Genomic DNA, 12,371 nt, shown 5'->3' with positions numbered 1-12,371 from the left:
GTTTTATTGTCATCTGCTTTGTTTTTTATCATTAAATCAAATTTTTCCGGACAAGGTAATGTTTAATTTTAGAAACTTTGGCAAAAATTACGCAGATATTTAAATGACAACTTTTCATGCAATGTTACTTGGGGGGACGTTTCTTTTTGGGTTCAGTATATATACACAAACATACATACATACATACATACATACATACATACGTATACATACATACATACATACATACATACATACATACATACATACATACATACATACATACATACATACATACGTATACATACACACATACATACATACATACATACATACATACATACATACATACATACATGGCGGCGGACATGCTATGACTTATCCCTCCATTGTAAAAATTACATTTACATGTCAATTTACCATTTTGCTTGTATTTTGAGGAAAAATGAATATGGATGAACGTTATAACGACTTGTTTACCTTATGAAGAATATGCTATTTGGTTCAATATTCTTTCCTATGTAAACTATGTATCGTTGACAAGCATACTCACGTTTGCATCGTGTGTGTGGAAGTAAGTATTGGTGTCACAAAAGACACTGTTGGCCAACATGTAAATCACTCAGTTGATATCATGTTTCCCTTGTCTCACTGACGAAATAAGAGCTGTCATGTCTACCAGCCGCGGGAAGATCACTCAGCTTATCTCTTAAGTTACAGGTGTACATGTACATGCTATTTGAAACAAGGAAGTAAATTTGTACTCTTTGTATTACAGCGGGTCAGGCAGGATCTGGTTCGCAGTGTTACACGTCACGACAGCGGGTATGAGTTACGGGTTGTTATACTAGGCTGTTTCATTTATAGGTCAAAATAGCTTTCGTGTGTAGCATGTTGATGTATTGAACCAGGATGGTATTTGACGGTCTTTCTCTTCTCCGTCTTGCATACACGAGTTTAGTGCATGGCGAGTGATTGAATGTATTACAGTCTATTGAGAAACCTCCAATATTGATGCATGAAGATTCAATGTATGACTGATGCAAGCAGATTCAATGTATAGACTGATGCATGCAGATTCAATGTATAGACTGATGCATGCAGATTCAATGTATAGACTGATGCATGCAGATTCAATGTATAGACTGATGCAAGCAGATTCAATGTATAGACTGATGCATGCAGATTCAATGTATAGACTGATGCAAGCAGATTCAATGTATAGACTGATGCATGCAGATTCAATGTATAGACTGATGCAAGCAGATTCAATGTATAAACTGATGCATGCAGATTCAATGTATAAACTGATGCAAGCAGATTCAATGTATGACTGAAGCATGCAGATTCAATGTATAGTCTGATGCATGCAGATTCAATGTATAGACTGATGCAAGCAGATTCAATGTATGACTGATGCATGCAGATTCAATGTATACACTGATGCATGCAGATTCAATGTATAGACTGATGCATACAGATTCAATGTATAGACTGATGCAAGCTGATTCAATGTATGACTGATGCATGCAGATTCAATGTATAGACTGATGCAAGCTGATTCAATGTATGACTGATGCATGCAGATTCAATGTATAGACTGATGCATGCAGATTCAATGTATAGACTGATGCATGCAGATTCAATGTATGACTGATGCATGCAGATTCAATGTATAGACTGATGCATGCAGATTCAATGTATAGTCTGATGCATGCAGATTCAATGTATAGACTGATGCATACAGATTCAATGTATAGACTGATGTAAGCTGATTCAATGTATGACTGATGCATGCAGATTCAATGTATAGACTGATGCAAGCAGATTCAATGTATGACTGATGCATGCAGATTCAATGTATAGACTGATGCATGCAGATTCAATGTATTGACTGGCACATGCAGATTCAATGTATAGACTGATGCAAGCTGATTCAATGTATGACTGATGCATGCAGATTCAATGTATAGACTGATGCATACAGATTCAATGTATAGACTGATGCAAGCAGATTCAATGTATGACTGATGCATGCAGATTCAATGTATAGACTGATGCAAGCTGATTCAATGTATGACTGATGCATGCAGATTCAATGTATTGACTGATGCATGAAGATTCAATGTATAGACTGATGCATGCAGATTCAATGTATAGACTGATGCATGCAGATTCAATGTATAGACTGATGCAAGCAGATTCAATGTATAAACTGATGCATGCAGATTCAATGTATAAACTGATGCAAGCAGATTCAATGTATGACTGAAGCATGCAGATTCAATGTATAGTCTGATGCATGCAGATTCAATGTATAGACTGATGCAAGCAGATTCAATGTATGACAGATGCATGCAGATTCAATGTATAGACTGATGCATGCAGATTCAATGTATAGACTGATGCATACAGATTCAATGTATAGACTGATGCAAGCTGATTCAATGTATGACTGATGCATGCAGATTCAATGTATAGACTGATGCAAGCAGATTCAATGTATGACTGATGCATGCAGATTCAATGTATAGACTGATGCATGCAGATTCAATGTATAGACTGATGCATGCAGATTCAATGTATAGACTGATGCAAGCTGATTCAATGTATGACTGATGCATGCAGATTCAATGTATAGACTGATGCAAGCAGATTCAATGTATGACTGATGCATGCAGATTCAATGTATAGACTGATGCAAGCAGATTCAATGTATAGACTGATGCATGCAGATTCAATGTATAGTCTGATGCATGCAGATTCAATGTATAGACTGATGCATGCAGATTCAATGTATAGACTGATGCAAGCTGATTCAATGTATGACTGATGCATGCAGATTCAATGTATAGACTGATGCATGAAGATTCAATGTATGACTGATGCATGAAGATTCAATGTATGACTGATGCATGCAGATTCAATGTATTGACTGGCACATGCAGATTCAATGTATAGACTGATGCAAGCTGATTCAATGTATAGACTGATGCATGCAGATTCAATGTATAGACTGATGCATACAGATTCAATGTATAAACTGATGCATGCAGATTCAATGTATAAACTGATGCAAGCAGATTCAATGTATGACTGAAGCATGCAGATTCAATGTATAGTCTGATGCATGCAGATTCAATGTATAGACTGATGCATGCAGATTCAATGTATAGACTGATGCATGCAGATTCAATGTATAGACTGATGCATGCAGATTCAATGTATAAACTGATGCATGCAGATTCAATGTATAAACTGATGCAAGCAGATTCAATGTATGACTGAAGCATGCAGATTCAATGTATAGTCTGATGCATGCAGATTCAATGTATAGACTGATGCAAGCAGATTCAATGTATGACTGATGCATGCAGATTCAATGTATAGACTGATGCATGCAGATTCAATGTATAGACTGATGCATACAGATTCAATGTATAGACTGATGCAAGCTGATTCAATGTATGACTGATGCATGCAGATTCAATGTATAGACTGATGCAAGCAGATTCAATGTATGACTGAAGCATGCAGATTCAATGTATAGACTGATGCAAGCAGATTCAATGTATAGACTGATGCATGCAGATTCAATGTATAGTCTGATGCATGCAGATTCAATGTATAGACTGATGCATGCAGATTCAATGTATAGACTGATGCAAGCTGATTCAATGTATGACTGATGCATGCAGATTCAATGTATAGACTGATGCATGAAGATTCAATGTATAGACTGATGCATGAAGATTCAATGTATAGACTGATGCATGCAGATTCAATGTATTGACTGATGCATGCACATTCAATGTATGGCCTGATGCATACAGATTCAATGTATGGCCTGATGCATACAGATTCAATGTATGGCCTGAAGCATACAGATTCAATGTATGGCCTGGTGCATACAGATTCAATGTATGGCCTGATGCATGCAGATTCAATGCATGGACCGATGCATACAGATTCAATGCATGGACATATACATGAAGATTCAATATATTGACTGGTACATGAACATTCAGTGTATTGACTGTTACATGCAGATTCAGTGTATGGAGTGATGTATGTAGATTGAATGTATTGACTGGTACATATGTGAACTGATGCAAAAAAAACAAATGGAATATAAAAGGTATTTGCGAGGAAAAGATCTCATGGTTTAATGACGTAAACTAGCAATTGATCACTGTCGTTAGTCTGCACAATGTTAAGTGCAGTATTATAATTAATAGGCTCACCTGAAACCCTTTATGTGTTTCACCTCCCCTCTGCCCAAGGCAACTTGTCACCACCTTTTTCTGAGTGGGTGTGTTATGTACTCTGACCTTTTTAATAAGTTGCACATTTGTCTCAGACAGAAGTGAAGGTATTCTTGCAAACTTTCAAACTGCTCGTATTTGTGGTTACAGTTTCGGTTATTGTTACGGTAACTCGCGTTATCCATCGCATTCACGCTTGGGCTGTACAGTCGTGAAAGAGACTCATCATGTTAAACCTTTCACAGAATACCGTTCCATTCATTTCTCTGTGTTAATCACAGGCTACTTCAAAGCCGTCTATTGGGGCGGTCGGGTAGCCGTGTGGTTAAAGCGTTCGATCGTCACGCGGAAGACCCGGGTTCGATTCCCGACATGGGTACAATGTGTGAAGCCCATTTCTGGTGTCCCCCGCCGTGATATTGCTGGAATATTGCTAAAAGCGGCGTAAAACCAAACTCACTCACTCACTCACTCACAGACGTTTAGTACGAGTCCCAGCGTGCAAGATGATGATTCGCTTCCCTTTGTCAGATGGCAGAACGGGGCCGGGTACCTGTTGGCCGTCACTCACGTTTCATCACGGTACACTTGCTGAAAATCTGTTTCCTAATCTTTGGACAGTACCTTTATTGATAATTTAATCTGGACAGTACCTTTATTGATAATATAATCTGGACAGTACCTTATTTTCTAATATGATCCGTCATAATCAACAAAGGGTCCAACTTTTTGTTTTGCTTTGACACATTGGTTATGTACATTGGATGTGGGTTGCTCCTAAGAGTGAACATAATTGTTCGCTAATGTATGGATACTAACAAGAGTAACTGTGCTCCATAAAATCTATTCCGAAATTAAATAATGCATCTTTCAATACATATTCATGAAGACGTCTCCTCAACATTAAGCTCTTGATTCACAATTTGCACGTGCAAGGTAATGCACAGCGCACAATTTGAGTGTTTGCGTTTGCGTTTGCGTACTCATACACGTAGTTTTAAAAGTGAACAGCACACAATTATTATTTTGGAATCAGGTGCTCATAAAAACACCGTTGTTTGACCGTAAATAACGCTTGCTCAATGCCACAGCTTGCTGAAATCAACGTGTACGCGCCGTGGGTATGCTCAAACAGGAAAGGCGTATAACGAAGTTGCCAGACATGTTAACGTTCATCAAACTTTCCATGGGATGCTCCTCCACTTGTGACGTCACACTTACAAGACAACCATATTCATACTTGTACGGAATCAACACCAATCTGGCACATTAACAGCTCGGACAATTCCTGGTTTGAGACCAAATAGTGGAAGACTGCATGCAACCAGTTGAGAGAACACAACATCTAGCCGCGACGCGTTCAATGTGCTTCCACGTCACCGTCAGGCACGCCTAGCTTGGTGGAGACTCATCTGAAGTTCAGAAGACTATACTGTTCACAGATGAGTCCAGGTTTGATCTGGACAGTTCTGATGGACGTGCAAGGGACAATACTTTAGAGACGTTTGTGTACTCCCCGTCGTCATTTTAGGGGTGGAAGTTGATGGTATGGGGTGGCATCTGAACTCGTCATTGTTCATGGCAATTTGAATGGCGTACGGTGTCGGGACACATCGTCCGATATCATGTTCTTTGTGTAAACGCAGGGACGTAACGTCATGTTGCAGCAGGAAAATGCCCTCCCACATATTGCACATGTTGTAACAGATTTAGTAGGCAGTATAACATTGCTGCATTATCATGGACTTCATGTCCGGGATGAAATGGAACGACGCCTATGACAGGACCAGAACCAGGCGCTGACGGTAGCTCCATTGGGCAAATGTTTAGTTGACAGTTGAAACAACATCCATCAGGCTTTTTTCAATCATCTGGTGTCTTCAATGCACCGCCGCTACCTCGCCTATACTAACGCAATTGGTGGTCACACCCATATTGACATTGTTAATTGAGTTCTTAAACCACCCCTCTATTACCAGGTATGGGTTTTGTCAATGAATTTCTTATGATAATCATTGATCAAACGAATGACCAAATATTATTATTTCATTTTGTCACCTGGTCGTTAAATTGCTCGTTTCACGGTCTAGTTACCTCTCCTCTCCCCGACTTATTTCCGACACTGCTCGTCAAAGTCCGGCAGTTGTCGCTGTGCGGTGTCATTACTCCTGTGTTAGGTAATTAGTGGCTCAACTATTTCATTCTCTTGTGATCTTGTGTCACTCTTATTTCATGTATTGACTTGATGTATGTTATCTCCTACGTGTTCGCTACCTTATTCTTGTATTGAAAATGTTTTTGTAGCTATCATTTTCAAACATATGGGGAATTTATACGTACACTCAGATATTTCTCATGATCATGTTTTCCTCCTCAAGAGTTGTACATAGCTTGTTGTATGTCCTTAATGATACCGCTGGATAGCTGTATTTGTTTACTTACATCGTCAATATAGATACAGTAGGAGGTGCTATTCGTGTTTTCCTTGTGTTTAGAAACACAGTTTGGCGAAGCGCCTCAGACTATTGTATTCCCCGGCTATCCAGAAGAGATTATCCTCTCTGAGGTCCGCGTGTAGCTATATAGTGTATTTATACATCTGTCAGTTTCTTTTGTCTTTACCCCAATGATTCATTTGGCCGGTTACGGGACACTGTTCGATCTCAGTTCTGACTTACTAACAGTTGATTGAAATAAACGTAGTAGCTAAGGTGTGTCATACTCCGTTTTTCTAGTAATCCGTCGGTAACCAACCTGTCCGTGATTGTCTAACCATTTGGAAAATTTAGTATTTCCTTGTTCACTCAAAGTGATATTCAGACGTACTCGTCTATGTTGTAGTCCAAGTGACTTATTAAAGGGGAAGGCTCTCTGTGTTTATTTCCAGCTATTCAACCCTGCCGATGTTATTCATTCATTTGAGTGTTGAGTAAATTGACTCAGGTGTTAATTGGTTGCAGCCGACTTAATTGGCTGTAAAAACGCATCTGGTTGGTGTCTTGTCAAAGTGTTGCTACGCTCATTTTATTACTGTAATACATCATTTGCTCTGATGTAATCACTCCGTGATCTTTGTCAGCGCAGATTGGGTTTAACTGGTCCTTTATTGTCATCTTTAATGCAATTAGTTGTTATTAATATACCTGTGAACCTTTTACCACGTTTTCGTTATTAATTTATTCGTATACGTCTGATCATTGGAGCACAGCTCCGTGACATATTTTCAATGACCTAACATTTACTCTATTCAATATGAAGCAAACTTACTTTCTTCCGCTAGTATCAGGTTAATCAATGAATGTTAACATATGTTAACAAATTGATTATAAGAGTTGCTTGAGAAAGGCTGTAATCTACGGCGCTGGTGGTACCCGCCACAAACACATGCAAAGGCAAATCAAGTGTTCATCTGTACAAACACGGGATTATATGGTGCAAATCAAAATTGGAAATTGCATGGATAGGACATCATCGTTGTGGAAAATTTGGAAATGACCTAGAAACAGACCTAAAAATATAATCAGAACGAATATGGATTTCCAACCCACAAGGGACGTAGATCCCAACAGGAAATTGTGGCTTCTCAGACGACTGGGTCACCCGTGCCCTCGCAAGGCGTCGTACCGCTGGAATATTTGCCGCGTTAAAAAACAAACAAGGACAAACCTATACTTCCTGGTTTATCGATTATACGTTTGACACACGTAGGCATGTCAGTCCAGGAAGGTCTGTGTCGATAACGATATCAATTTGATATCAACAGTTTGTCACGTTCACTAGCCGTGTGCAGGATAATTCGTTGTCGTGACCCTAGTGTGTGCATGCACAATACTCAAGAATCCGATGACGAGGTATGTACTCATGCTAGAATCTTTACAGGGAGTTTCTCCACTATACACAACACATTTCTCACTGGCACTTACTTTAATAGATCGGTTGTTCAGGATTGATGATTGACTGACAGCGTGGCGTCGTACCACGACGACGTAGGTCCTTGTTCATGATATTGATCACTGGATTGTCTTGTCCATGCTGAAATGTTTGAGGTCACTGTCGTATGGCAACAACCTACTTTTGTATGAAAAAGAATGTATGAGTTACGGGTGCTCTCGGTACATCAGGACATGCATGTACATGTATGCTTACCGTACCCTTTTCGCGAAAATGTCTGTCATCTTTGACTTTTTAAGTGATCCATTGAACTAATTTGTATCCCTGTGTTGCTTTTTTATTCCCCACGGAATCTGTTTCGGCAGAAGTAATCAAGACTGATAAAAACGTTGACGTTTTGAATAAAGTTAATTGTGATCAGTGACAACTGTGTTTCGTGGTGATGATAATTTGCACTGGAGCGTTTAGCCAATAAAATTTCACCCGTAACCACAGCGCTAGAATACGGTTATATTACCTCCTGAACTGTAAGGTGTTGAGCCTGTTACAGTTTTGCCAGTTTTATAAGGCCACTCTCAGCAATATTCCGACCACATGACGGTGGATGTAAATAAAAGATGGTTTACTAAAAGATGGTTGAGTGAGGTGAGGTGAGGTGAGGTGAGGTGAGGTGAGGTGAGGTGAGGTGAGGTGAGGTGAGGTGAAATGGGGTTTAACGTCGCGTCCATGATTATTGCACTTACATAGCGACGTGAATGTGTGTGTGTGTGTGTGTGTGTGTGTGTGTGTGTGTGTGTGTGTGTGTGTGTGTGTGTGTGTGTGTGTGTGTGTGTTTGTGTTTGTGTTTGTGTGGCTGCTTGTACTAGTCCGGAATGATGCCGATTGATAGTGCTAGCCCACTGAGATACAATGCTGCAGTTTAACATGAATACCCCACTCAGACACAGTATACTGACTCCTAGCCGACCAGTCCTTGTTTTAGCCCCTTAATGCCGAGCGCCCGACAGGGTAACAACAAAAACCATCTTTTAACGTCTTTTGGTATGACGCGGCCGGGGATCAAACCCCGGACCTTCCGCTCTCCGGGCGGACGCTCTATCACAAGACCACGGAGGCGGTCTTATTATGAGTAAGGATCCACACAGTTAGGGTGAGATGGCGCGCAATCTATCAAGTCACCGAGTCTGACCACCGTTACAGTGCGTAACCTCGTGCGACCAGCATAGGTTGCTGGGGGCCTATTCTAACCCGGAACCAAACGTGGTATATTATACAGAAATATCACGCGTTGGACACCGGGAATTGACCCCACACATTGTAGACTTTTCTGATGATGGTATCTCATTTGCTTGGATCGATTCCAATGATTTCAATCACTGAATTGTCTGGTCGACATCGCCGTCATATAGCTGGAATATTGCGGCGTTAGACAACAAATTACCAAACAATTAAACAAACAAGCACACTGTGCATGTATGATAACGTATAGCATTAACACGTTATTTACGTCAACTTTCGTTGCTGAAAACATTTATTACACGTCCGTGTTTATCTTATAAACCTTGGCCCACTTGCACAAAGCGATCTTAGAGCGAAGATGATCGTAAGTCCCATACTTTAACATAGGCTTACGATAATCTTAGCGCTAACATGGCTTTGTGCAATTGGGTCCTGAATGGTAAGAATTAGTTACATTGGCAGCTGTGTCACCATCCATACACTGGATAAGTGAAGACCGGGGTAAGAATTCGAATGGGTCTTCAGCAACCCATGCTTGCCATAAAAGGCTTGTCGTAATAGGCGACTAACGGGATCGGATGGTCAGGCTCGCTGACCTGGTTGATGCATGTCATCGTATCCCAATTGCGTGGATCGATGCTCATTATGCCAATCACTGGATGGTCTGGATTGACTCTAATATTTACAGACAGCCGTCATATAGCTTGAAGAGAGTTGGAGTTCGGCGTTAAACAACAAACAACATCTACACACTAAGAGTTCCATTATATTATACCTGTCGACCCGTTGTACCTTGATCTTTGTTCACGCGGTTCTATAGTACATGTTATCAAGTTTTTGAAGATTCGATTACACAATGTGTCGCACGCTCTTCATATTGTTATGAGGTAGTGTTAAATGTGTCATGTCCTGCATATATAATTCATTTAAAACATGTTACTGAGTTGGGTTTGTTGTCATAATTTCACCAGAGGGTCGTTTTGAAGTCACGCATATAATAAGTAGTTCCGGATAACATTAGAAGACAGATGGTTGCTATTTGGGATGATTTATGATTTATTGTTGACTCAGCAAAATTCTAGCAAATAACCGAGTCTGGACTTGGCGATCCACGGATTGACATCATGAGCATCGATCTACGCAATTGGGATACGATGACATACATCAACCAATTAAGCAAGATTGTCTGGTCCAGACTCGATCATTTACAGACCGCCGTCATAAAGCTGGAATATTGCTGAGTGCGACGTTAAACAACAAACAAACAAACAGACCGCCGTCATATACATGTCGCTTGAATATTGCTGAGTGTGACGTTAAACAACAACAAAAAACGAACCCCATTTGATTCAACTACGTGCACATTGAAAGCAAGTGTTCGGGACATATTGTAGCCTTTCCTATGGTAGAAATGGTTTAAATTATTTTCCCATGAACATACACATGTGGACAAATTGTCTCCAAACATTTAAAACCTTCAGCATTTTAAAATTTGTCTCATTGTTTTCCCCTCACTTTGGTGACATTAAATTTACCGCGTGGCCACTGTAACCTTTGTCCCCCTCAGTCGGAGTCTTGGCAATCCTCCATCGCTGTCATTTAAACCTGTCACTGACAATGAAACTCTCGTTCCTGACCGTCAAAACGAAAACGAACGAACAGAAACTGTATCACTTGTATAGTTTCGGGGAAACAACATACATATCTAGTCTATCAATGTTTAGCTGGTAACTGTAGGACGTGTGGCTTTGAAACTCTATTTAACTTATTGTGTTTCAGACAGGAATGTCATGGCATTGTAGTACCTGCAAGAAGGTTGTTGACCTGTACAAAAAATCACAGAAGAAGGTGCCAAATCTGTTCAGTGATCATATTGACATTTGCGATTTAAAAGGTAAAAGGAAATATAAAGAGCAAAAGAAAATAAAATTGAGACAAATCGAGATCAAGTTGTCTGCACTCAGAAACACAGCAGGTGGCATCATTATTCTTCATGTCAGCGGGACGGCATGTGGTGACCGTTTCTTGGGATGCGTGGATGAGTTTCTGGAAAAAAGTTTGAACAATTTCATATGTGATGGAACCTTGTTTGTAGATACATACAAACGGAAATGGCTGTGTGAAATAAGCACGTTTGAGAAATTCACAGATTGCATCCTAATATCGGTTGAGAAAACCAAGGGTGTTGCTACTGTAGATTTCAAAACTAAAGTTTGCTCGGATTTACAGGTCGAAAGACCATCAACGCTTAACATCGTGTCTCTCTTGTCTCGAAAAAAAGCGTCCTCCAAAAAGGCTGCGGAATTAAGAGGCTTGCAACCAACTCCACACGAAAGTCGAAACATCCAACTCAAAGCATATAGACCCGAAAAACAAGACAAAAGCGCCATTGAAAGTCACCCAGATACAATTGCCAAATATATTTGGGAAAAACTTCGATTTCGAGAATATCTCAGTTGTATGACAAATAATGACGAAGGGGGCTCCTTCTATTTAGGAATTGCTGAAACAAATAGAGAGTACAAGACATCAACGGACGGCTCACGCACTTACAGTAGTGTGGTTCCAGATATTGAAGGATTTGAGTTAAAATGTGGAAAACGTGAACTTGAGAACAGTCTCAAATGTCTAATTAAATCTCATGTAATCAAACTAGATTCCGGTAAATCTTTTGGAGATATTTCTTCAGACCTTGTAAAATTCCACTTTTATCCAGTGAAGACAGAGAGCAGAAGGTGCGTCCTTGAGATTGCAGTTGGCTACACGGAAGGGATAGTGTTCTATCACAAACAAGGCCCAGAAGCTTATCATATTACAGAAAATGGGGACATTAAAAGAATAACCCGTGAAGATTGGTTGCGCAAAGTAAAAGAAATTTATTGATCTCATTTGAGATTCATCTCCGTCGCTATCAAGGACCTTGAAACGGGTGTCACTGTCCCTTTCCTCATCTTGGGAATACACTAAGGACACCCATACACCAGTTTCATTTGGGGT

At 40.0% G+C, this 12,371-nt stretch overlaps 1 protein-coding gene across 1 annotated transcript; it reads left to right on the top strand.

The window, feature by feature from the left end:
• Nucleotides 1-7,993: 7,993 nt before the first annotated feature.
• On the top strand, nt 7,994-12,257 carry LOC139466004 (uncharacterized; the record flags this gene model as incomplete). Its single annotated transcript, XM_071248018.1, has 2 exons — nt 7,994-8,095; nt 11,154-12,257. Coding segments are annotated over 2 exons (1,206 nt in total), but the record flags the coding sequence as incomplete, so codon positions are not given.
• Nucleotides 12,258-12,371: the final 114 nt, after the last annotated feature.

Source organism: Haliotis cracherodii, unplaced genomic scaffold, assembly GCF_022045235.1.
Source record: "Haliotis cracherodii isolate W230 unplaced genomic scaffold, xgHalCrac1.p SCAF_18, whole genome shotgun sequence".
NCBI classification, from domain to species: Eukaryota; Metazoa; Mollusca; class Gastropoda; order Lepetellida; family Haliotidae; genus Haliotis; species Haliotis cracherodii.
Note: the sequence above shows the minus strand (reverse complement) of the source record. Positions and strands in the feature narration are given on the sequence as shown.